Here is a 26,534-nt window from a genome sequence, read left to right as displayed (position 1 = left end):
TCATTGGGCAAGAAACTGTTTGCCAAAGCCTAAGGTCTCCATTAGGAGCAAGAATTTGAACTGAGAAATTAAACTAAGCTGATTTTAGAAGCTGGTTTCTATCATTTTCCTAGTTCTCCAAAACACAGGTCCATATGAAAAAACTACTATACAGACAGTGTTTTCTTGTTCAGTCCTTGTGTTCATTATGTGTACTCCAAGTCACATCTGCTCACCCTGCTAATTGAAATTATTTTTTTAATTGTTTTCCTCCTGTTCTTTCCTAACCCCATCAAGCCAACTCAGTTCAAATAAAATTTGCTGGATCCAGTTTTTAAGCTTAAGCAATATCAGACTAATGTGGAACTGCATAAGAGCCTATCAAACTCCTCAAGCATGCATGCAACTTTATTTGGCTTTGAGGGGTCCACTCAAGCTGAAAGAAACAGACATGCTTCCTGCTCAGTTAGATATCCGTTCTTACAGATTATTTCATGATCTGTTAGCCAGACAGAACCCATCTTTGCCCTCAGCCCCCAGGTTTGCCATGTGTAAATATATGTTCCTCTTGCACTAAGGTGAAAAGCTCCGTGTCCTGGGCTACAATCATAATGGGGAATGGTGCGAGGCCCAGACGAAGAACGGACAAGGCTGGGTGCCCAGCAACTACATCACTCCAGTGAATAGTTTGGAGAAGCATTCCTGGTATCATGGACCAGTGTCACGTAACGCTGCTGAGTATCTTCTGAGCAGCGGCATCAACGGCAGCTTCCTTGTGCGAGAGAGCGAGAGCAGTCCAGGACAGAGATCTATTTCACTGCGATACGAAGGAAGGGTGTACCACTACAGAATAAACACTGCATCTGATGGAAAGGTAGGCTGCACCCTGGCCAAACCTTGAAGGAAAACCTTGTCATACGCTTTGTCCACTGACTGTACAAGGTCAAGTAGTAGCAATTGAATTAAGCAGTTCTGAATCCTGATAACAATGTTCATCCTCTGTAATTGCAATAGACTGTGAGATGCCAACATGGCTGTGACATAACAGTGTAACCCCTTTGTCAAACTTCTGGTAAGATATAATACAGCTCAGTAGCAAAGCACTTTAAGGTAGGATACTAGAGTTACATCAGAGCTGAATGTAATAGGTATCATTAATAAGAGGTTCTGAGGATGAATTCTTGTCCCATATGTTAAAAAGATAATCTCTTTGACTGCCAAATCAGAAAAGCTGGCGCCTGTTGCTAATAATCCTGTAAATAGTAGGAACAGAATGCTTTTTGAGCTATTCTGCAGCACTTTTAACCACTATTTTGATTTCTCTACAGTATTTCAGCCTGATCGTTGGAGTCGGGTAGGCACTTTCACTTCTATTTGGGCCATGTCTCTAGTTTCTTTCTTTTTCTTTCCTTCCCCCTAGATGGTTGTGTGCTGTAGCAGTGCTGCAATGCTGTGCTTTGTGGATGCTGCAGAGAAATGTTAGCAAAAAAGTGTAGTTTTCCACAGATTTTTTTTGTTTGAATTTCATGGAAACATTTCTATTGGCATTGGATTTTGGAAAATCTTGAGTTTTGACAAGGCTATTTTAAGCAGTGTCTCTTTAGATCCTGTGCAGAAGTTGAAGTGTGTGTCTGGAGCATGGCTGCTGAGGCTCTTCTTGCCAGCATCTAGTAGATGATAGATTCTGTACCATTACAGTGCATCAAAAGGAGGAAAAGTAAACCAAACCAAAGTGTAGTAGTGGCTCATCATAGGCAATTTTCCTTTGTCCTGTGTGAGCTTTATTCTTCTTACTGCAATGCTGACAGAAAAATCTTCAGTATGAAAACACGGGGAACCAGTACGTAGTGTTTCCTGTGTATCAGACTCATCAGTCTACAACCTTTAATAAGATTTTATTCAGTAATGAAATATGTTTTGTCTGTTTTAGCAAACAGACTGTTATTGAGACAGTTCTGCCCATGTTATTTAAGACAACGTGTTTCCAAGTCATGGTGCTTTTGTTCTTCCCTTTTCCTTCCCATGTAGCCTCACACTCTGTGGTCAAAATCAGCACTGTGAAATGTTGATGTGCAGCATACTTGGAAGACTACATGACAACCTGGAATAATTCCTCCTCCTGTCTCTGTAGTTGATATTCCTTCTATTCACGTTGATGCTGGCAGATGAGCAATGTTCATATGTGAACATTTTGAACCCAGGCCTCCTTCAGCTGGTGTAAATAAGCATGTGTCCATGATGCGATAGCACATGTTCTTCATTTGAGCTGTAAAAAGGTTTGGCATCTGAAGGCTTTCAGCCCAGCAGAGCTGGTTTTATCCCAAAAAACCAGTTCTGCAGAGCTGCAATAATCCTTTCAGGTCTGTATTAGCCAGGTTAACTGTTCATTTTCCATGAAGTTGCTTGAATTGGTGTTTTTGAGAAAAGGTACAGGTCAGCACAGTTCACTAAAGCAGATCTAGAGCTGATGGTTGGAAATACAACAAGAAGCAGCAGTGACCAAGAGCTGTGATTTCTGGGCTTTGGCTGTTTGTGCAGGGGCAAGCAAAGAGGTAGCCACAGTTCTTCCCTGTTGCCAGCATCCCTGCAGAAGGGATGGTTTGCCATATCCATGCATGAGGCGTTGCAGTTTGCAGCCTGGTGTGTTGAACCACATCAGTTTCAATTTGTGTTAATGAGCTGGGCAGTGAGTTGTGGCAGACTTGCTGCCCGCTCTGCTGCTGGGCTGAGGGATTCTGTGCTCTTTCACCACCCTGTCCTCAGCTGTAAAAGCTGAGGAGGTAGGAAGCAGAACAGCTAATATCCCTGCTTTTTCCTCTCTGAGACTGAGATTACTGGAGCAGGTTCCTTGCTCTGAGCTGCTCATGTCATACTCTATTACCCACTTTGTAGCAGAGCATGGCTCTGAAGAAGGAAGGCTCCTTTAACTCCCTTAGCACCTGGGGCCTTCTCAGCCTGCTGTATCATTAGCCAGCCTGTCCAGGGAGTTTAATATCTTCAGATGCTGCAGTAAGGATGAATGGCTTTGGTGGGATCATATCCTGTGACTGAGAGAACACACTGTTGGAAGAAAGTTATTGGAGAAACCTGTGTAAAACTACTTGATTTGGAGGTGTGCTGTGCATCACACAGCCTTACCCAGAGGAAATTGAAAGTCTGGTGAAAAGATCAGAGGGGGGTATGGGGGTGTCTTAATTTTGTCACCGTTGATACACTGAGGTTCAACACCTTAAAAAATCTCAGGTAATTGTTCCTTTGTTTCTCAGTTTAGTGAATCATATTTTTTTCAGGCCACCTTTAAATATTTGGGTCTTTTTTTTAAGGAAGGCATTAAAAGTGGCTTTTGTTGATTTCACTGGCACAGTGCAGCTAGTCATCTCGTAAACCACTTCCGTGGTACAGAGGACTTGGTTTTCCTGACTTGATGGTACTTGAGGCAAAGCCTCCTGTTGAGTAACCCAACTGAGTAAACAGCGTTGTCCAGCCAGTTCCTGAAATCCTGCTGTCTTCAGCATTAAGAACACAGGTCTTGCTTGAGTCTCTTGAAATCTCCAGTGGCTGAACTGAATGTAGACTCACTCCTTTATCATGGATCTCCATGGATTTTTGTGTGGATGTTCATTTTTGTCTGCTGACTGGACAAGGGGAATCTCATGGGGTTATGGATGCATTGAAGGTTAACATGGGCCAATTTTAACTCTGCCAGTCAGGAAAGGTGTGTTTTGGTGGCAGAAGCTACATTTATGCAGATAACTTGTATAAACAGAGCCTCTTGGAACAGAACTGGTGTTAGTTTGACTGCCAATACACAAAAAAATGCCCAAATAATAGGTCAACAAATTAATTGGGAAACAAAGTGTCAGAAACCCCATGTCACCTCATGTGCTGCAGAAATGCTGAGTCTGTTACCTCTGTATGAGTGCAGTTAGCAGCAACAGGCAGCTTTCTAGGGGGAAATCATCCAGCAAGCAGCTTGAGTTAAGGCTTGGTAGTCAGGGTTAGCAGAGAAGGGAGGTTGCAGTGAATAGCCAGAGTGTGTATGCAATGGCTGGGCAGCATGCTGTTCATAGCTGCCTCTTGCTTCATCTGCTGATGATACATGCTTCAAATTCCAGCTGAAGATTTAAACACAGTATAAGTCTGATTTCTAGTAGTGCTGATAGGAAGTAAGGCCATCAGAAGCCAGTGTTGAGATGTAGTCACTGAGAGGTTAGAAAAGCTCTGCCAACAGAATGAGCACATTTAGTGGGTGCATGTGGGGTTTTTTAAAATGTACATGGGAAAATTCATGTGTGTTAAGGCATGGAGTGTTGTCCTGTGGCCTGGACAGGGTGATCCAGACTTCTGTTCACCATCCTGCTACGTGTTTGCTGTGAAACCTTTGGACATTTATTTAACATCCTTTTTGCATCTATAACAAGATGACCTAATCTGTCACACAACATCCAGATATCTCTAATTTACATGACATTTTGACATCATGAGCTATAAGCCATAATAAAAGCACAGGCTGCTTTCTTCTGTAAACTTCTCTATTCCTTCCAAGTGATCCTGGAGTTCAGCATAATTTTCTACATCCATACTTTAATATTTCAGCCCACAATGTATCATGTAAACTGCTCATGCTGCCTCTAATCACTCCCAAACAAGTATGGCTTGCTTTAAATTTTGATTGTACTGGCTAATACTCAGTGGTCCAAGCCATGCAGCTGTAAGTTGTCACTTTTCTATTCTTAGTTTTTAAGGTGATTTCACCTCTTTGACCATGGAAGGTGGTTTGGGTTTTTTTTCGTCATAGAGTTGCTTTACCATAGAGTTGCTTTTTAGTCAAAGAATACTTGACTCATTTTGGTAGAGGGTTGAGAACACGTTCCCCAGGAGGATGCCTTTATTTTCTAGGGATAAAGTTTCCATGGGAGAGGTTTGGGTTTTTTATCAGCAACTATAGCAAAATTAAAACAAGAGTAAAGGTAAAGTGGGTTTGTTTTTTCCAGGCCAGGGTACAAAACCCTCCACTCTGAATGGCCTTATGCATCCAAAGCATATCTGTTGTCATCAGTGTAATTAATGGCGTGGTTTTAGCTCAAGTGGCTTACAGACAGGTTGTACATGTTCTCCCACTTCCCCAAGGTATTGCCACCAGAGAAAATGCCATTTTAACTAGGGGCTCTGATTTCCCAACAGTGGAAAGGTAGATTTCTACAGCATAGTTGCTTTTTTTGTATGTATGACAGCCTGTACCTTGCAGCAGTCCAACCTGTCTATGGCTGATCTGTAGGGTCATTCACATGTGTGTGTGTTTTCCCCTCTTCTAGGTTACACTGTGTGTGTATGAGCTGAGCATTTTACCTTCTATAGCTCTGTCAAATAAGTCCATGATATGTCTCATCATCATAAACTTAAGTAGGGATTTGGATGCTAAGAGGGAGAACTGCTCTTTTCACTCACCTTTTCTTCTACATGGTGCCTGTGCTCTCATATGCATCAGAATATTTGGTCTTTTCCAATGGCTCTTGTTTCCATTTTGGGTTAAAGAGATGCCTGCAAAGGAGGAGCATGCATATTGCAATTACCAGTCTCCAGTCCAAAGGCTTTACTCAAGTTGGAGAGTGGGTTTGTCTCTCCCTGAAAACTTTTTGTTTTCTCATGCAAATGCATCTCCCTTGTCTGTTGGACATACTTTTGCTGGAGCTTCACAGATACCTCTTGTTTTTCCATCCAAAAATTCTGTCTAGGTGGAAGAAGCAGAATTTCACCCTTAAGTCTGGGGTTTTTGGATGCCTGGCAGCCCCGTCAGCTTCCCGGCCTCCCGAAATCCCAGACAGATGGCCACAAACTGTTGAGTGTGTGTCCAGCACGTCAGAAGCATTTGGGAAGTTTGATCATAGTTACTGGCATATAATGTGCACAGTAGGACCAGTGCATCACACTCACTTCACAGTGTGTGAGTGAAATGTGGGTGGCTAACACAGTGCTGCTGTTCCTGTGAGATTGTCCCATGCCAGACCTCAGGCCTTTGTGAAGAATGGAGCTCTTCCATCTTCTGTGTGCTGTGTCCAGCATAGACTGTTGCACTTTGATACAGAGATTTCCCCTTCAGGTGTCACCAACATCAGTTTCTAAAATATTAAATCACTGTCTTTTGTCCCCTTGCCCAGCAGAAGATGGGCTGGAGTGTGAAAACTGGAAATACAAAGCTCTGGTGGTATGGAGTCACTTGTCCATTATCTTTAGTAGGCTTTTAGGCTTAAAATGGATCTTCTGTATAAATGTCTAAGAGGTAACAAATACAGATTACCATGCTGCACAGCAGGTTCTCATTCAGTGGTAATGATTTTACTTCTGTGTTATTGATTGGTGCCCATCACAAGAATGGATTGGTCCAGCTGTCCGATTTGATGCAAAATACTGTGCAGAAGCTTAGACCAAAAGCAGGGAAGACACTGGTTTTCAGGGAGATTTTAGGCAGGTCAGAATGTAACAACTCAAATAGTAATAATGGCATCAAGACAGCAAGGTTGACACAATCTTTACTGACCAGCCTTTTGAAAACAGATGTTTCAAGCAACAGCATGCAGACCTAGTGCTACTTGCAGTCATTCCTTCCATATTGTTTCAGCCAAGTGCATGTATTTTCACTCAAATCCGTGCATTTCCCATGCAAGCATTGGTTGTTCTCAGCTCTGGGAGCTTGTTACAGAGCTCATGGAGCTCATAGTGCTGCAGCTGGAGTAGAAGCAATGAGATACTTTGCTTTCACAGTGTTATCATGTACTTTCTCTGTGTGAATACTCTGTGTGAATGAGCTCTCTCTTTCTCCTTGGTCCCCAGCTGTATGTCTCTTCAGAGAGCCGCTTTAACACCTTAGCAGAGCTGGTCCATCATCATTCAACGGTGGCAGATGGGCTCATCACCACGTTGCACTACCCGGCGCCCAAACGCAACAAGCCCACTATTTATGGCGTGTCCCCGAACTACGACAAATGGGAGATAGAACGAACTGACATCACCATGAAACACAAGCTTGGTGGAGGGCAGTATGGAGAGGTCTATGAAGGAGTCTGGAAGAAGTACAACCTTACAGTGGCTGTGAAGACTCTAAAGGTAGGACTCAAATCTCTGAGCATTCCCATTTAACTCCTTTCAGCAGGAAGGGAGTTAAAGCTGGCTGCCTGCTCTCAGTCCTGGTTAGACAGCTGAGGATGTTGACAGCCACTCCTTTCTCTGAACAGAGTATTTCTGAGAGCTTGATCCTATTATGGTTTTTATGTGATACCTGCAACACTTGTATCTCAAGAAAGGTGGGAAGTTAACAGCCCAACTTTGACTTGAAAACAGGTGAAACCTTAGAAAAGTAAATAGCGCTGCAATGTCTCGCATTCAGGGTGTGGCAGAGGCAAAGCTATTCACAGCCGAGCACACTAACACAAGCTGATGGATTGAGGAAAATTGTGGATTGTGAGTCAGTCAACAGAAAATTCAAAGTCTGTGCTTCAGGGAGGCTTTGCATGTGTTGATTTTCTGTCTTATGTGGCATCTTTCCCAAAAGACAAGCTCCCTGTGTACCTGGAAGCCTGAAGCGATTGTTCACAGCTGCTTCTTATCAAAAGATACAAGGGGAGGAAAAAGTGTATCCAAGCTTAAAATATGTTAAAATTTATAAGTGGCTTTAATGAAGAACTAGATAATCATTTCTGTTTCTGGCTCTGCTCTCTTGGTGTCTTGGTTTCCTTGTCTCTTGAAATGCAAATAATGCTCTGTGAGTTCATTAAGGTCATTGCTTAATTCATTTGTGTTTATAAAAATGTCTTGAGATCTTCTGGCACCATCCACACATTGCATTTGATTGCTTAATAAGAGTTTATGCTAACTTGACACCATGTTCTCTCTCCCTGACTGGGGATGTGGTTTGGTCTTCCAGAAACAAACAGAACAGGGTTTTTTGTTTGTTTCTTTTTCGTTTTTGCAATGGAAATTTTGAAGTGGAGAGAACTGGGTAGATGCTTCAGTGTCAGAGGAGGAACATTTCCTTGATTTGAGGAACACATTTGCTTCCTTAGGCTCTGAGCAGCGGCTACCTCGGTATTTCTGGGTTGCTATGGCTGCAGAAAGTATTTTCATTTTGGCCTTTTCTGTACTCTGAAGATTCCTGGTGTTGCTCACCAGCAAAGGAGAGTCCAAGTGCCCACTTCCACAGGGAGCTAGTGACACCTAGTGTTATCCCTGCTCGGATCCAGCCCGCTGGGGACCACAGGGCTTGCTTGGGAGTGTTGCAATGCAGATGGAGCTGGGAGGTTGAGCAAAATGTGCCTGTTCAAAGTGGAAAGGAGAGACTCTTTCCTGGAACGTTACTTGCTGTAGCATCTCCTTTCTTACTTCTGGCTGCAGTGTGAGGATGCCTGATGTCTTCAGACTTCTCAATTTGCTTCAAACTGTAGTTGTTGCTTTCATTCTCTTCTCTCTAAAACCCATCACCAAAGGCAAATTGCATATTGTCTTGTACAATTTGTTTGTGTAGAGGGAGAAACTTAATACAGACCATGGCTATTTCAAATATATCAAATAAATATTTAATGAAACATGACTAAAAGTGGTTCAGAATGTTGTATGGAGCAATGTGTTTCACTGGGGAATGTAAGAATAACCAAGAAGAGAGATGAGGAGCACATCAACCTGCAATTATGCACACTAAACCCATCATTAAAAGCAAATTTATAATCCCCCTTCCTTAAATCCACGAACCTGTTACCTGACAGGTGGGATTATGGCTCTCTTCAAAGTTTTGGGAAACATTTAAAAATCACATTTATATCCCATTTCTACAGGGGAAAATGAGCCCTCTGCAGCTTCTGCACAAACATTCCAATGACTCACTTTTGTTTTCCTCTGAGAATATTTTTCAAGACTTTATACGTCTCTTCTTGTTCCTCCCTCATCTCCTTCAGATAGCTCTGTAGGAAAGATAAAGGGAAAGGGAAATCTGAAAGAGAGGGAGAAAATATTGTTGCAGCTTCTTTTTGAGGAGCACTGCTTGCAAACACCCATTTGTTGTTCAGTTTTCTATCAAGTGTCTATAAATGTAGCTCATAGCTGGCACAAAGCTCCAGATCATGCAAGAAGGCAATCAAAGCAGCACACGCTGTTCCTCAGTTGCATTTAACTGGCAAGTGCTAGACAATGTTGTGGTGCTTAGATGTTTCCCATTAAAATATCTCGTTGGAAGCTCAGTGAGTTGCACAGGACACGTCAGTATTTATAAGGGCCTGTTATCATAACAGGAGGCACTCGGGGTGTGTGTTTTCACACGTGATGTTGTTGGAAAAGGGCATGTTGTAGGCACTGGCTGCAGTAAGTGGGAGAGGAGCTTTGTGACCTGCATAGTGTTGGACCCATTCATCCTTCTGTGACTGTGGCCAAAGCTCCCAGCCTGTGAGGTCTGTTTAACGGCTGAAGTGTTGTGAGCTGGTCATCTCAACACATTTCTTCCTGCACACCTTGAGTCTGCATCTATTTTTTTTCCTGGAAGCCTGTCTTTTAAATTAGGCAACATGTAACTCTGGTGGCCCTCAATGCCATGGCATGTTCCTGTGCTCTGCCAGGAAAATATTGTATAGCCAGAGCTGGTTTATTTCTCTCGGGATTTTGTTCAGAGAAGGGTAGAAGCTGGTTAAGGTTGATCCTTTGCATGAGATGAGGTTTTCAGAGAGACCATTGTTCTGGTAGTTCTCTGTATGTGTCCTTCCTATTGATTTGGTCACTGAGAGGTAAGAGACTTAAAGTGGTGGAACAGCTATGCAGAGGAGCAACCTTTCAGAGTTTGTATAGCATGCATAAGATAAATGCACATTTAGGGTTATTTTGCAACCTGGATTATTAACTCAGTTTCTTTCGCCAAAGAAAACAATTTAAGGTTCTACTCACAAGGACCTTTGGGCTATTAGTTTTGACAGAGTGTGTTCAGCAAATCACAGCTGCCAATCAAGCTAATTGGCAAAGAACAGTAAATGATTGAATGAAACTGTTGGAAAAATGTTCTCATTGCTGACTGCAGAGCAGCGAGCTGGCTGGATCTTACAGCTGCAGCCCACTGTTATCATTCTCACCAGCAGCAGTAAATCCTTTCCAATCCTTCCTTAAAACACTTCATCCACGTAGCCTGTCAACATTAATCCATCAATGAAAAGAAAATATGGATATAGAAAGAAACATTGCTTCAGGAGCAGATCTGTATTTTTTGCACCACTTTGCCCTTCTGGCCATTTGGGGCATATTTGCTTCAGAAAAGATGTCTTTTGAGCAAGATTCTGTCTTCCTTGGGTTTGTGTTGTGCCAAGCAACTTTCTGGCTTTCAACAAATAGGTAGTGACACATCTGCCCAGAATGGTTGCGTCATGGGTCAGTCTCTAAATGCCAGAAATGAAATCTGTGGGACCTCAGGCTTTCAGTTCTGGTGTGGCTGCCTTGGGGCAGGCTTCTCTGGCTGAAAGGGGAGGTTTCTTGCTCTTACCCAGTGAAGCTGGGGGCCCTTATTTCAGCAGCAGCTTCTCAAGCATTTGATTGTGGCGTCTCCTTCCTTTTATGTTCAGTCTTGTTGCTTTTCTGTACTTTTTATTTCATGTTATCTTTTTTTTTTTGCTGTTAGGACCAAGCACATTTTTGCTTTTCAACTCTCGAGTGGTCCTGTGAGAGGCCTTTCACAAAAGGGAGATGGATTTTCTTGCCCCAAACAGCTCCTTTACAATAAGAATGATAAAAATATATACCTGTTTTTTTTTAAATTCCCAACTCCTTGGCATTGTGATGTGGCTACAGGAAAAAAAAATACCTTGAAAGAGCTGTGGCTTATGTTGTCAGTTTGCAGTTCTTTTTGTGTCCTCATACAAAAATCTATTCCTCCTTTGTGCAAGCCGTTCTTGCCAAAGCTTTACCATTGTTCTGCAGGAGGATACCATGGAGGTGGAAGAGTTCTTGAAAGAAGCTGCAGTAATGAAGGAGATCAAGCATCCGAACTTGGTGCAATTATTAGGTAAGTGATAAATACCAAGCAGAGGGATTTGAACTAAACCCTTGTGCGCCGATATGGATGTTAAGGAGCAGATAAGCTGCTTACTCCACCAAGGCTTTAACTACAGACACTTATTGTCTGGCAAAATTCACAATTTGTGCCACTAATACATGATTTTTAATGTTCTCATCTCCCTAATGTTTAAGTTGCCAGAGCCTGCAGCAGGAAATTAAACCCCTCTATTAACCAATTCCAAGATGAACTCATTCTTTCTGTGAGCTCCATATTTCTACCTTCTGGAGCCATAAATTGGCCTAGAGGACAAGACCTGAAGATTCACTGATGTTCTCAAGCATTCATTGTAAACTTTATGTTGGTCCCCAGGAGTGTGCACACGGGAACCTCCCTTCTACATCATCACAGAGTTCATGACCTACGGGAATCTGCTGGATTATCTGCGTGAGTGTAATCGGCAGGAGGTGAACGCTGTGGTGCTGCTCTACATGGCAACTCAGATCTCCTCAGCCATGGAGTACTTGGAGAAGAAAAACTTCATTCACAGGTAGGAAGGATAGTGAGCACCTCTGAATCTCCAGCACAAAACATCCCTTGATTGATCTCCCTGCCTTTTAGATTATCACTCAGACTTATTTAACACACTAGTGCCCTGTATTCTGGTACAATCCATTAACCTGCCTACAGAATGTCTCCTAATTCTTTTTTTTCCAGTGTTTTTCTTTTACCTTTGGAGTGGCTGCAGGTGAAAGACATATCAGTACTTGTATATTTTGGGCAAGGGCCTTTTGTAAATACTTCACAAAGTAATGGGCTCTTAATGGACCAGATAAGCTATTGCTCTTCCTTAACTGCTGCAGTTGGTGGATGTGTGCAAGGGCTCACAGCAAACCAACCCTTTTAGTGTCTTCTTACTCCATGTCTTGTTTGTTATGCTTTTTGTTCCATCTTCTGTAAGGATTGTTTCCCACTATTGTCCAGATTGCATATTCACTCTAATAAGCATCTCTGCAGTCTTAAAAGTCTCAGAGACTCTGACCTTTAAGTGTGCTGCAATTATGGCTAGAGCTTTGCATTCTTCATCTGAAGCAATGGCCTCCTAGCAATATAATGACACATCCTGCACAAAGGTCCGAGAGTGGCTGAGCTTGATTCGGTTTGCTCTCTGTGCCACAGCGTGACCTTTCCTGCCCAATTAGCTGGAATATGAAATTATCACATGTTTTTTCATAGAGACAGATATGAAGATCATGTGTCAAGTTCTAGGTGCTCCTCTAAGCCGTGCATTGCCTTTGCTCCCTGGAAGGCCTGTTTAAATGCTTCTGTCAGTCAACAAAGTGAACGGTGATGCTGCAAATTAAAATTTCCAGCCTTTGATTTGCTCTGTTGAGAGTATTTCATCCCTTCAGCCTGTAGGAAGTGGACTTTTCAAAACTGCTTTGTGTGGATCCCATTTGTCTGCTCGCCCATTCATTTCCTCTTATTTCTGATGACCCATTTATCTAAAATAAATAGTAGTGTTTTTCCTTATCAGCCACCCCCATACCCACCTACCCAATTATTTTAAGAGTGTTGTCACAATTCACATCCAAGGATTCAAATGCTGGGCTGTGACCTCATTTAATGAGGAAGGAAGGAGGAGGAATTTGATTATGAAGAGGGGCTTTTATTTAGACACATTGTAGTAATCAGCATTGATAAGAATGCGTGTTCTAAAACACTGCGAGAATTTAATGGGCATCTAGTAAGATGTACTTTATTTTTTTTAATTGATTCTGATGGAGCAGAACAGGGAAAAGAAACAGCAATGTCTGCCTCCTATCTGAAGATCTCATTCAAGCTTTCTGGTAGAATCAGTTTTTAGTTCAATGTGACATAATCAGAAAGAGAGTTTTTAACGAAACTTAATAATGGGAGAAATGTCCTTCTGTGCTTTTGGGTGTTACAGCCATGAAGCATTTCTGAGGGTGCTAACAACATGCATGAGCCAGGGAAGTGGCAAACTTCTCTCACCTGCCAGGGATGGGAGGCAGGTGGAAAACTGTGGACAAAAAGCTTTGTTTGCTTATTGCCCAGTCCTTTAAAAACATAGGTGCTGATAGCAGAGGCTACAACAGGCTTGAAGGCCAAAACATGATCCAAAAGGGTTGTGTTGTAAAATGTGATATGCTTGGGAGAAAGAAGAGCGTAGCTGTGAGCTAAACCTGGTGCTTGAGCAAAGACTGGAAAAGGAGTTCTGGAGAGTGACTGGTGTTGGCTGGGGTGACCGAAGTGCTAGAGAGGTGGGCAAGAAGCAAGGCATTGAGACTTGGTTTATTCAGTGCTCATCCTCAGCTATTGATAACTTCAGCACTGACATTTCTTTAAATTATTTTTATCCTGAGGGTGGCAGCTTTTATTGAAAGTGAGGGGGCTTCTTGAAGCTTTCACTTCAAATTAAAAAAAATAAAAAATAAAGTTTGGATGGCAGTCTCACAGAGCCTGATGGAAAATAACTCTCCCTCTTCCATGTGTGCCTACAGCTACATCATTTCTGTCTAATATTCTGATCAAAAGAATCACACACAGGACCAGGTTTCTTCAGGAACAACAGGTTTCCTTGCTGTTGTTAAAAATGAGATGGTAAAGACTATTAATAGACTGTTCTTTGTGTTTTTTTAGGGACCTTGCTGCCAGAAACTGCCTTGTAGGGGAGAACCACTTGGTGAAGGTGGCAGACTTTGGCCTGAGCAGGCTCATGACGGGCGACACGTACACTGCCCACGCCGGAGCAAAATTCCCCATCAAGTGGACTGCCCCAGAAAGCCTGGCCTACAACAAGTTCTCCATTAAATCTGACGTCTGGGGTAAGAATTTGCATGTATGAATTAATGCAGATTATAGACTTCTTTACCCAGGCTGTGAAATGAGGACATTGTGAAGCATTTCAGGAGGGAGCACATTGCCTGGTATGAGCCATATTGTTCTGGGAGCTTGTCAGAGTGCAGGGACTAATCTCCACTAAGTCAGGCTTTGAGAGGAGCTCTGAGGATGCTGACCTGACTGTAGCCATTTGAATTGTCAGCAAATAAGAAAATTAAGGATACTGTAGTGTTTATAGGAATGCATGAAATGGGGCTGGAGGGCACCAGTACTACTGCCTTGATAGAGTTCTGGCACAGGGTTATGAAGCAATAGATTGTTTCATAGCCAGGACCCTTGTAACTGCTTTGAGGAGGACAGTGAGAATCTGATCCTTTTTGTTTTTTAATTAAGTGTGTATCTGTCTAGTGATAGCTCCAAGCTTGTCTTTCTGCATTTTAAAAGAATAATCTTTGGAGTGAGATGAGAAGAAAATTTGATGACAAATGGTTATTGAAGAGCCTGAGGTGTTGGTGATAAGAGCAGACGTGGCTAAATGGAACTACGTTCTATCACATCTGACCTCAGAAAGTCTCATTGTGCTTTTTATCAGCTTTTCTTTGGGTTTTATATCTCTGTTGGTCAAATTCTCAAAAGTGCCCAGTGACAGGAGATAGAAGTTTGTGGGATGTGGTCCCAAAGGCACTTGGAAAATGTTATCCTGAGCATCTTCTATATATAAACCAACAGACAGGAGTGAAGCAGCAATTCAGTTTTCTGGAGTTTTGGGGAAACTGCAGAGAAAGGCTTTGTTTTGAAGAAACTTTTAAGTAGGTGGCTGATGCAAAGTGCTTTATAGACAGGGGAGGAAAACCCAAAGCACCCTTCTAAGGATCTGACCAGGATATTTCTTCTGCTTTGGCCTTGCACGTGCTGGTGGTGGCTACTGCTGGGTATCTGCCAGTCCCAAGGGTGCTGCTGTATTGCTGTGGTGGCTGCAGGATCCATGTTGCATTTCAATAGTAGAAATTTAGGGAGGAAAGATCCAAAAGAGGTATTTGATGTCTTTAATTAGAGTGAGCATAACCTTGCCTAGCGAGGGCAGTGGACTTTGGGATCTGATTAGAGCAAGCCAGTTGTCCCCAGGGGCCATGGCTGCTGCTGGGCACGCCAGAGTTTAGACACTTTCACCTCACTGCCTCAGGACGGCAATCAAAGAAAATTGTGCACAGAAATGTCTAATGTAAATTGCCCTTGGTGGTGTTACCATGTAATGTGATGTGATTTCCTTACTTATGCAGAATTGTAATCGCTTTCTCTTCAGGTTAAGAACAGAATAGGGTGACTGAACTAATTACATGCAGGTTGTTGAACTGTTGTCGAGTTTATTCTGCGTGCCTGACTCTTGGGTTAGCTGCCTGACCCTGGGGCTGACCTGCATCCCCACTGACTTCTAGGATTTGAATGCCTTGCCCATTTCAAGACCCTTTTTGTGCTCTCCTTTTTCCTCTTCAGCTTTTCCCTGTCACCAAAATGTTTCACCCTCACCCTGTCTTGGTGGTAGCAATTGCTGAAGCTTTCCTCTCACTGCTGCCTCCCAGGCTTCCCCTCTGGACCACACTGCAGCTAAACAAGGGCACCCCAAAAAACATTGAGTTATTAAAATGTGTAAGTCCTCTGGGGAGCTGTCAAACTGAGGGAGAGACTGCAGTGCAGCAGCAAAATGGTTTCAGCTAATCCACTGTGAAGTCTCTTAATTGTGCCTTTAATAGGACTTGAAGGATCTCAAGGCGTTCAGGTTTGAGACAACTGATACATTGAAAATTAGTCTAATTCTACCCTGTCATATCGCAGGAGACTTGTCTGTGCTGACGAAGAGCCTTGTTACGCTTCTTTAACATTTAAGCTACTGCTGAGCATGGGATCTGAGCCATGCAGAGCTGGTTTAAGTGTGCAGCAGTGTTTAGTGACTACTCCCACTAAACATCCTCTCAAATTCAAGATGAAAACAAAGCTTATTGATTTTCCTTCCCCCTCTCCCTTTTTATTTTTTTTCCTCTTTCTTTCTCCACTGCAGCCTTTGGTGTTCTGCTGTGGGAAATTGCAACCTATGGCATGTCCCCTTACCCTGGGATTGACCTGTCTCAAGTCTATGAGCTGTTGGAGAAAGACTATCGTATGGAGCGCCCTGAAGGCTGTCCTGAGAAAGTTTATGAGCTCATGAGAGCATGTAAGTGTTCCTCAGCCTTGCAAATGCTGTTTTTTAGCTCTGCAGAGGTGCAGGAAAACTGCCAGGATCTGGAAACATCCAGCAAGGCAGGAGAAGCCCTCTGCCAGTTCCAGTGAAGGTGTAATGCTGTGCAGAAGCGGTGGGTTAAAACTGCCTTCCCCAGAGGATGAACTTGCTGTGAAATCAGCCATTCTCTACTGGGAGCAGCACATAGCCCTGGGGGAGAGATTTCTTATTCAGCTCAATGTTTTCTCTGTCGCCTTTTTCCTGACAATTTAAAGAAAAGCTTGTGTTGTAAGGATGAAGCAGGAGCTTCATTAGGCTTCTTAAGGGACTGACTGTTACTCTTCCACTGTGGCCTTACAGCGGGATACCTTTTTGTCCAGAGTCACTTTGGCTCGATGGTGGTTGCAGATACCCAGCACCCTTTGAGTGAGCTTTCCGTGGCGTTGTTTTCTCTCACCCATTTTACACAAAAGGAACTGTGATACCCAGCTGCTCTTGGTGTGATGTTCTGAATGTCTAATGCTGGCGGGAGGTTTTGAGCAGTGTTGTTCTTTCAGGCTGGCAGTGGAGCCCTTCTGACAGACCCTCCTTTGCAGAGATCCATCAGGCCTTTGAAACGATGTTTCAGGAATCCAGCATATCAGATGGTAGGTCTGGGTCCCTCTCGGACCAGCAATTCCAGGGCTGGGAAAAGGGCCAGCTGCATCCTTAACTCTGCATGTAGACTGCTTTGCAGTGAAACTCAGTCCTATATCATATGAGTGGTATAGAAAGCATGGATGCATTTGCATATGGGCTGTGTATGGGCATGCATCTGGTTTTTAAAGGGCCTAATGACTAAACAACATCAAGGTAACTCTATCTTATGTTTGCTTTTCATTTGTGAGGTTAACTCTGAACAGTACCATAGTTTTTATCTTCTTGATGGTAGTGATTGTTCTTTTTCTGTGCATTGCAGAGGTGGAGAAGGAATTGGGGAAGAAGGGCATGAGGAGTGTGGTGAGCAATTTTCTCCAGGCCCCAGAGTTACCAACCAAAACACGAACATCGAGGAGAGCTGCTGAAAGCAAAGATGCCAACGAGGCCTTGGAGACTGCACATGCTCGTGGCCAGGGGGAATGTGGTAGGTTTTAATTAAAGTCATTATTCCTTCAGGAAATACAGAGGAAAACAAAATGCATGTCCAGCTGCAGGTCTTCACCTAGGAAAAGCTGTGTCTAATATCAGGTGCCATCTTTCTGTACCAGTATTGCATTTCTGTGTGACAGGCTGCTGAGTTTGCTTTCCTGGGTTCAGAACCCCTTTTATTATTTTTTGCAAAGGTTGGTTGTTAATCTGGATACCAGACACACACAGCAGCTGGGAGTATGAATCCTTACCTGCCTGAGGGATTGCACTATACCTGCTGTTAGAAGCCTTAGGAGTTCTTTTAACTTAATGGCTGTTGCCTGCAGCTCCCTATAGACCAGAGCCTGAACACGGAGCTCTCTGATCATACCCTCTTCCTCTTCCCTGGTAGGAGCTATCAGTGGGATCTTCCACTGCATCTGAGTGCTGGGTAATCTGTTGTGTTCAAGCCAGTTTACGCTACCACACTGCATAATTTAAAGCAGGACGATTGCTTGGGTTTAGCAAGCCCCATAAGGGAGGTTTCTTTACTGTTTCATCCTACCAGGTTTGTGCTTGCAGCACTGAGGAGTATTACTCATGGCAGGTACCAAATATAATTTCAGCAAGGGACAAAGAGGTATTTACAGAATCTTCCATGAAATTAAACTCCCTTTCAGTCAGTTTCTTCAACAACTTACCTTCCATTCTGAGATAATAAAAGCAGTGGTAAAACATTGCATGCAATAGATATGTGGCTAGTTCATTTGAAAAAATAAGGTGAAACAAAACACAGTGGCTTTTTTTCAGCTGCTCTTGAAGCTGCCTTTTCTGATCATTCATGTGAGTGGCTTTTTTTGTGTGATGTCAAATTCACCCAGTAGTACCTGGTTCAGTGGATGTATGTACATCCAGACAAAGAGGGGGGAAAAAAGAAGGGATGTAAAATGTTGTAAAAAGAAAGTATCAGTGAGTTAGAAAGGAAGGTTATTTACCATATATAGGAAATAAAATTGCCTGGTATTACAAGCTTTGAAGTAAAAGAACTTCATTTAAGTACTTAAGAGCTTTGAGAGATTCCAGTGCAGCAGGAATAATATCATTTTAACATTATGCTGGGAGTCATTTTCCTCTTCATTGTGAAGGAAAATATTTCACATTGAAGTTTTATTGCAGTTTCCCCCTCAATTGTCAGTGTTTCCATAGCAAGCCCAGCAGCTGGAAGCTTGATGCAGGCTGCTAGTTTTCTCAGGATCTCTACAGCTCTGCAGTGTCTGAGCACAGAAGGGCTATGGTTTGCCAAAGTGCTGGTTGTCCAGGTGCCCATAAGTTGTTGTGTGGGAATGGTTTCACTGTGTGTGGTTCTGTGGAAGTCTGCTCTCTTCTCAAAGTACACAGCTGGTTTTTTTTCAGATTCTCTCAACCAAAATCCCACCCGTAGCATGATGATCACCAATATGTGACTAAGAAGCATTGTCTTTTTCCCCTATGACTCTGCTTCATCTCCCTTGTTAGTGCCTAGTCGAGCTGTAAATGTATGTGCTGCCCTGAAGGCATTCCTCCTTGGAATCAGAATGGCATCTGAGTGCCTGGCTTGGGAATGAGACCCTCTGTCAGTCAAATACAGAGACCTTCAGGGCTCTGTATAAATTTCTTATAAACCTCTATTCATTTTTAAATACCTCTTGTAAGTGGAGAAAGGGTCACCCCATGGTTTCCTCGTGGAGCCGTGCTGCTGAGGGAGGCCATTACCGCCGTTTCCCTCCATTGTTGTACAAAGTCATCCATCTTCAACCCAAAGTGCTCATCTCTTGAGGGGCATCTTCATTTCTGCTTGTGCAAAAGTTGATTCCCATTCCCCACAGAGGATGATATCAGAAAGGAGGTTAGGAGTGTCAGAATCTAAATGAACAAGGACACTGGGGATGGAGGTGGGTTACAGAGATACCTTATTAATTCAGAGGGTCTCCTGTTCAAAAGACAGCAACAGCACAGGGACTAAAGCAAAGGCCTCTTAGTATTGATCTTCTTTGCAGTGTGAAGTTTAGACAAGTCTCCAGATGTGAGGGTGGGAATTGGAACATAAATGTTTTGTGGGTTTTATGTTGCTGTTTCAATCAGAAGCCCACAGGGAAAGCGGTTTGGCAGCCAAGCCTTGTAGAGGCCACTTCAGAAATGAATGTATGCAGGATTAGGGACCACGTTCAGTCCAGGCTCGAGTGTGGCTGGACTTGCTTTTCCTTCTGGCCTGAAGCTGTCTCTCTTTACAGAACCTGCAGCTTTTGGAGGTGCTGCAGTGGTTTGATCTGGAAGAAAACTATTCTGGCTATTGAAGCAATGCTCAGTAGAGTCTCCTCTTTCCCTTGCAGACCCTCTGGATCACGAACCTGCTATTTCTCCCTTGCTCCCGCGGAAGGAGAGGGTGGCCCTGGAGAGCAACTTGAATGAAGATGAGAGGCTGCTTCCAAAAGACAAAAAGCACAACCTCTTCAGTGCCCTGATCAAGAAGAAGAAGAAGACTGCCCCTACCCCTCCGAAACGGAGCAGCTCCTTCAGAGAGATGGACGGCCACTCAGACCGCAGGGTGGCTGGGGAGGAGGAGTGCAGGGACGCTGGCAACGGAGCTTTCATCACACCCTCCACAGATGCAAGTGACCTCTCCAAATTCCAGAGCCCAAGCAACGGGGCTGGTGTCACCAACGGGGTTGTGGCTGGCAGCTCTGCGTTCTTATCTCCCCACTTACGGAAGAAATCCAGCACGATGAGCAGCAGTCGAGGGGTGGCTGGCGAAGAGGAGAGCAGTTCCAACTCCAACAAGCGTTTCTTACGGTCCTGCTCAGCCTCCTGTGTGCCCCACGGAGCAAAGGACACAGAGTGGAAGTCTGTGACTCTGCCACGGGATCTGCAGTCCACGGGACGCCAGTTTGATTCCTCCACGTTTGGGGGACACAAGAGTGAGAAGCCGGCACTGCCTCGGAAGCGGGCGAACGAGGCCAAGGCTGACGTTGCTGTCAGGGGAACGGTGACCCCTCCTCCACGGCTGCTCAAGAAGAATGAAGAGACCACTGATGATGTGTTCAAAGATGCAGAGTCGAGCCCTGGCTCCAGCCCTCCCACCCTGACGCCAAAACTTGGCCGTAGGCAACCCGCTGCCTCTCCTTCCTCCAGCGTGCTCCACAAGGACGACGGAGTCAAATCCAGTGCCTTAGGTACCACTGTGATGATGGACCAAGGTTCTGCTGCCAAACCCAACCCCACTGGGTTCGTGGGTGCCAGCAAGGCTTCCTCAGAAGAGTCACGACTGAGGAGGCTCAAGCAGAGCTCAGAGTCGGCGGGGAAGGACAAAGGGAAGTTATCGAAGCTGAAACCGGCCCCTCCGCTTCCACTCTCCTCATCCTCCCTCAGCAAGCCTGGGAAGGCTTCTCTCAGTCCCAGCCATGAGGCAGCAGCAGATGTGGTGTCTGGGCCGAAATCCAAACAGTTGACTCAGGTTGGAGAGGCTGCAAGCAGTGATGCTGTCAAGTCAAACCAGTCAGGGGAAGGTGTGAAGAAGCTGGGGATCTCCTCTGTACCAAAGCCACAGTCCTCTTCAAAGCTGCTGATGAGCACAGCAACCCCAGCTGCCTCTTCCTCATCTGTACCCTCTGCCCCAGGTGGGGACCAACCGTCCTCCACAGCTTTCATCCCTCTCATATCCACCCGGGTGTCGCTGCGGAAGACCCGTCAGCCCCCGGAGAGGATCGCCAGCGGCACCATCACCAAAGGGGTGGTGTTGGAAAGCACAGAGGCTCTACGGCTCGCCATCAGCAAGAACTCTGAACAAATGGCAAGCCACAGCGCTGTCCTGGAGGCTGGCAAGAACCTCTACACCTTCTGTGTGAGCTACGTGGACTCCATTCAGCAGATGAGGAACAAATTTGCCTTTCGGGAGGCCATCAATAAGCTGGAGAATAACCTAAGGGAGCTTCAGATCTGCCCGGCGACAGCTGGCAGCGGTCCTGCAGCCACCCAGGACTTTAGCAAACTCCTCAGTTCAGTGAAAGAAATCAGTGACATTGTTCAGAGGTAGCAGAAGCCAGGTTAAGAATAAAAAATAGAAATCACAATGGGCCAAAGCCAACTGTGGAGAGAGTAACGTGTGTGGACTGACAAAGGACCGGGGTGCTCGGGTTAGGGCTGTGCAAAGACACAGGCTGTGACTGGATGCCCCAGCTCCAAAGGGCAGGGCTGTGTTCAAGAGGCACTTTCCACCCTCTTAGCTCAGATTCCCTGTGTTTCATATACTTGTAATCATCTTATCTGTGGAGTTCTTGCCTTGTGGACTACAAGTCTGAATGCTGATGTCACGCCTTGCCTTTTTGTTAATATTCTATTGTCTGGACAGACCATTGGGACTGAAGCCAGACTGATGGACACTGAGATGCCATCCTCCTCAGGAGGGCTTTCTACTGCATTTTTATCCCCTCTCTCTGCCCCACCATACACAAGGATGAGTGTTGGAATAGCAATACACCCACTGTGTTTCTTGGGAGAGTTGCAGCACATGTCCTTGGCCTGAGGCTGACATTTACCTGACATTAACGCAACAGATTTGGCTCTTGGGAGGGAAGGGGGGAAAATTGTTAATGTAAGTTTGGGGTGGGTTTTTTTCCTGACAATGCTACAAGTGATGTTTGCCCAAATTCTTCCTGTGATTCCACCTGCTGCCCTTTGTTTCTGTGTTTTCAGTCGTTTCTTAACGTTGTTGAGCCCAAATGAATTGCTTGTGGTTGCCGGTGTTGCAGACAGCACCTGGTGGCACAGGAGCCTGTTTGAGGAGCTGGCCAAGGTCTGGAGGAGGATGTGCTGTCGTGCTCTCCTGATACCAAATGTGAATCAGGATGGTGTTTGGGTGGAGAGCTGCAGAGGCCTGGGAGCAGTGGGCTGGTGCTGAGCAAGGCATTGCTCCCTGAAAGACAGGAGGGTTGCAGCAGCAGGCAATGGCTTAGGGTGAGGTCAGGGACACCACGGTGCATCCAGCAGTTGTCTTGGCTGAGCCTGCACATCAGGTGGGTGAGAGTTGGTGTTTCTCCAGTTGAATTTCCAGCTTCTTGATCTGTGAGCAGAGATGGGATGTGGCTTCTGCCCTTCCTGTGCTGTGGGGGGGGGGGGGGCTGTAGTGTCTCCCTTTGCCTGCCAGTGCTGTAACTCCTTCTCACGAGCTCAGATGGCAGCACTTTGGGCTTAAACCCATCACTACCTTCATGCCAGTGTGGTTCCATCCAGCATCAAACAAGGACCTGTGAAGACTGACACTTCTCTTGGGAGCATCTCCCGAGGAAACTGCCACAAAAGACTGACAGCAGGACTCCTGGCCTTCCTCTCCAAGGTCCTGTGACCTTCCCAACTAACGCAACACAACTGGGAACTAACTGTGACTCGTGACAATAGTGAAAGAACCGAGGTTTAGGGCTATTAACAGTGCAATTTAACTCCTCCTAACAGTTCCAAACATGAGAAGAAAAGCATTTCCCATGTCCTGTTCCCCTGTAATTCTTGTGATCCCTCTTGTGTATCTTAAACACTAATTGCCTTCAATTGTATTTTATGCTCTTCTCCTGGGAGCTGTTTGTTTTGTATATGATTTCTAGTACTTCACTCGTGTGTGTTCACGCCACTGCTCGCCCTCACAAACAGCCATGACTTACCACATGACATGTCCAAAAGGAAATACACATTTCTGCCACAGGCTGCCTTTAAAATGTAAGGAGAAAAGGAAAAGCAAACCCCAACCCTTGGACTGTCTCTTTCCTGGAGGTACTGTTTTTACTTTGATAACATATTGTGCCACTATATTATACATTTGTATCTCGTTATTACACACTTTTGTAGACTTGTCTTTTTTACAGTGTGTAAATAGCTCTGTCCTTCATCTCTGTGATACCTGAGGGGGTTGTTTCCCCTTTAACTCAGTCCAGTGCAGATTGTTTCTGTACACGACTTTCGATTCTTCCTCCTCTCTTTCTCTGTTTTGCTTTTTGTTTGATTTATTTTTTATTCCAGTCTCTTCTTGTGTAGTATATTTAAAAATAAATCAATGTTGAGGAAGGCCTGTGTTTGTCTGTCAGCAAAGCTCTTCAAATGACCTCCCCGTGGTTCTGCCATCTGAAAGGAGGGGTTCCCCATTTGGGTGGTTAACTGGGGCCCCCAGCACGGCAGCAGCACCTCTCCATGTCCTTCTGATGTGGCTCTGGAAAGCCAGGAGAGGGGAAAGTGCTGAGTAAAGACTGTGTCATCACCTCTGTTGAAGCAAAGACTTTGCTATTGTCTTCAGTGAGATTTCAGAGATTTGACTTGAATCTTGTGATGAAGGGCTATGAAGATGATCGGGGGACTGGAGCATATCTCTGAAGAGGAAAGGCTGCGGGACCTGGGGCTGTTCAGCCTGGAGAAGGCTGAGGGGGGATCTCATCGATGCTGATAAATACCTAAAGGATGAGTGTTGAGAGGATGGGGGTCAGTCTTTGTTCTGTGATGGCCAGTGACAGGACAAGGTGTAATGGACACAAGCTGGAAGACAAGGAGAAACTCCTTTGGTGCTGAGCTGAGGAAGCCCTGGCCCAGGCTGCCCAGGGAGGGTGTGGAGGCTCCTTCTCAGGAGGTTTCCAAACCCACCTGGACACGTTCCTGTGTCCCCTGAGCCAGGGGAACCTGCTTTAGCAGGGATTGGGCTGCAGGATCTCTGCAGGGCCCTTCCAACCCTCACCATGCTGGGATTCTGTGAATCTTTTCCTCCTGTTATTTATATTCTCTACTTCAGCTCTTGTGTTTTCCTCCTCCTTTGCTATGACATGACCTGTGAGTTTCTCTCCTCGGGTGCTTCTGGCTGCTCCCTCCCTTATTTCTGGTTATCCATCGTTTCCAGCAGGTCTGGAGGGAGGAACGTATCCTGGTGCTGAGCAGCCTCCAAAGTGAGGTAATTGAAGATATTAAAGACTAAAAAATGATGAGAAGGGAACAGGGCAGATGACAGTGAGTGCTGTGCCTGAGGTCTCGTGGTTGCTTAGTGATGTTTCAGGGTTATTACCCAGTTGGCCCCATTTCTAATCACCTTGACAAGTCCCTGATGAAACCTGTTGGTCGTGGCATTGGGAACCATTCGCTTGTGGGCCCCAGGAATAAGGCTCCTGGGAAACCCCATCCTGCTGTGGCAGCATCAGGCTGCTTCTAAATGAGCCTGAGAGAGATGAAAGGATCAGGAGGATGCTGTTGGCAAGTATGAATGCAATTACTGGCCTGCACTTGGCAAGGCTCAGGCTATTTTTCAGCCTTCAGTGGTGGTGTCTGGTGCCTGTACACACAGGACTACAAGGGGCTCCTTGTGATGATGATCCTGGCCAAGTCCAATGCCCAGGCTGCTCTTGGTATACCCCTTGAGCATAAAGACTCACATACAGGGAATAGCTGTGGGCTGAGGGAAGATAGAGAAGCTTAAGCTGCCCAAATACAGCCACTCCTGGTGCTCAGCTTCCTTAGGGACCAGGCCCTAAGGGGAAGGCAGAGGCTGGGGAAAGCCCTGGGATCTGCAGTGTTGGGAGGGAAGGAGAGGGGATTAAAGGCTGAATTCAGCTGAGTACAGTAGGAGTTGATTTAACAGATCGATGCATTTAACAGTTTGATTGCTCCAATTTTCAAGGCTATTGAGCTTGAAAGTGAGAGTGCTCTGGGGGAAAAATAGCTGTGTTTGTGTTTTTGTTTTGGTTTTCGTGTCTTTGAAATTACCATGTTCACTCTTTTAAGTTTTCCTTTCATGCCATGGTGACTCTGGTTGAGAAGTTGCTTGTCACGAGATGTAAGATGTGGTCAGTGTTTTATGCTCCAAATAATGATGGGCTGCTGTGGCAGCCTGGCTTGTAGAGATGCTGCTGGTCTGGTGGCATGCTCGGGTGTGTGGGAGCACTGCCTGCCCCTGGGGCCAATCAGGGGCCAACTGACAGCCTCTTCCTTGCTTGATGCTAATCCTTTCATGATTGAAAAGAGAGGAAAATATCCCTAAGCCCTGTGTGGGCTCCTGGTCTGAGGGTGAGCCCTGGTCTTGGTGGCTTGTTGGGAATGATGCCTCTGGATCAACCTGCCTCTCGAGTTAGTCCTGCTGCCTTAGCAGTGGTGTCTCTGAAGCCATGGGGTGAGGGACAGCTCTGTAAGGCTTCAACTCTTTAGGCTGGACTTAAAACCCATCCTCCCCAGGAGTGGAGTGCTGCTGGGTGTTTATTCAGTGGTGGATCCAGCTCAGCAAAAAGCTTACCTGCTGTTTCCCCAGCAATCGCCCCCCTGCTGCAGGTTACGGGTTTGCCCGTGATAAAGGCCCTACCTCTGCTCCCAAAGCCACAGTGCTGAGTGACCCAGTTAGGCTGCATTAGCCCCTTCACGAGTCCCTTGGATGTGATTAAATTGGTCTGTCTCTGTACAGAGGATCCACTTGGGTCTGTGAGATTTGCTGCTCCAGCCCTGTGGCCGTAGTGCTGCAGGTCTGCTGCGGGGGAGGAAGGGTGAGGATCAGCTTAGGGGAGGGGAGCAGATGAGCAGAGATGGGGCTGAGGGTTGTACCCCAGTCAGGGAAGGGCAATGAGGTGTTTTAGTCCCAGCAGTGCAGGTGTCTGTGTTCGGTCCTTGCTGGCCAGGGGCAGGTGGCAGGCACTGACTTGCTCTGGGCAAGCTGTCCTTCCACATCTGCCCTCCACTCTGCTGCCTGCCTGGCCACACTGAATCTGTGAGGTGGGCAGGTGGGGTCTGAGCTCTCTGTCTCTCAACACTGTTGGGGGTCTGGGAGCTGCCCCACTAAGGGACCTCAAAGACGGGAGAAATTGGGAGGGGGGGTGTGTTCCAGTGGGAGTGGGATTTGTGACATGGTGTCCAACACCCAGCCTCCCAGGGGTCACTTCTGGCACATCCCCCACTCCTCCCTCCCCAACAACACCCCCAAATGCCAGGCAATTATTTTCCATTCACTTTTACCTCCTCTTCCCCCCAGCCACCATCACTAAGGAGCCATAGGGAAGAGCCTGGAGCGCTGCCGTTTGTCCTGGTGCACGCTGAGGGGTGCTCTGGGGGTGCCACAGCCCCTCGCCTGCCCCAAGTCACAGCCTCCCCCAAGCCCCTTTCCTCCCCAGGGGGAGGAGGAGGAGGGCAATGGCCTCACCTCCATGTCATAGGGCACATCAAAGAGCCCCCCAGGCACATGGGCCAAGCCCAGCTCTGTCCCACCTGCCAGATAAGTGCTGTGGGAACTGCTGGCTTTTAAGCCACACAGAGGGTTGTTATGTTTCAATCAAAGCCTCATAAGTGGGGCTTTCTGGTGCTGCTCTGACTCTG

General features: G+C 45.6%; 1 protein-coding gene across 1 annotated transcript in view; it reads left to right on the top strand.

The window, feature by feature from the left end:
• ABL1 (ABL proto-oncogene 1, non-receptor tyrosine kinase) overlaps nucleotides 1–23,262 on the top strand; it is a 33,516-nt gene extending 10,254 nt beyond the window's left edge. The window contains exons 2-10 of the mRNA XM_062011966.1: nucleotides 558–853; nucleotides 6,811–7,083; nucleotides 10,921–11,005; nucleotides 11,369–11,546; nucleotides 13,661–13,845; nucleotides 15,918–16,070; nucleotides 16,634–16,723; nucleotides 17,035–17,199; nucleotides 19,553–23,262. Of these exons, the coding sequence (XP_061867950.1) occupies nucleotides 558–853; nucleotides 6,811–7,083; nucleotides 10,921–11,005; nucleotides 11,369–11,546; nucleotides 13,661–13,845; nucleotides 15,918–16,070; nucleotides 16,634–16,723; nucleotides 17,035–17,199; nucleotides 19,553–21,252 (3,125 nt within the window). The 3' untranslated portion in view covers nucleotides 21,253–23,262. The remainder of the gene's footprint in view (nucleotides 1–557; nucleotides 854–6,810; nucleotides 7,084–10,920; nucleotides 11,006–11,368; nucleotides 11,547–13,660; nucleotides 13,846–15,917; nucleotides 16,071–16,633; nucleotides 16,724–17,034; nucleotides 17,200–19,552) is intronic.
• Nucleotides 23,263–26,534: the final 3,272 nt, after the last annotated feature.

Source organism: Colius striatus, chromosome 19, assembly GCF_028858725.1.
Source record: "Colius striatus isolate bColStr4 chromosome 19, bColStr4.1.hap1, whole genome shotgun sequence".
Taxonomy (NCBI): domain Eukaryota; kingdom Metazoa; phylum Chordata; class Aves; order Coliiformes; family Coliidae; genus Colius; species Colius striatus.
Note: the sequence above shows the minus strand (reverse complement) of the source record. Positions and strands in the feature narration are given on the sequence as shown.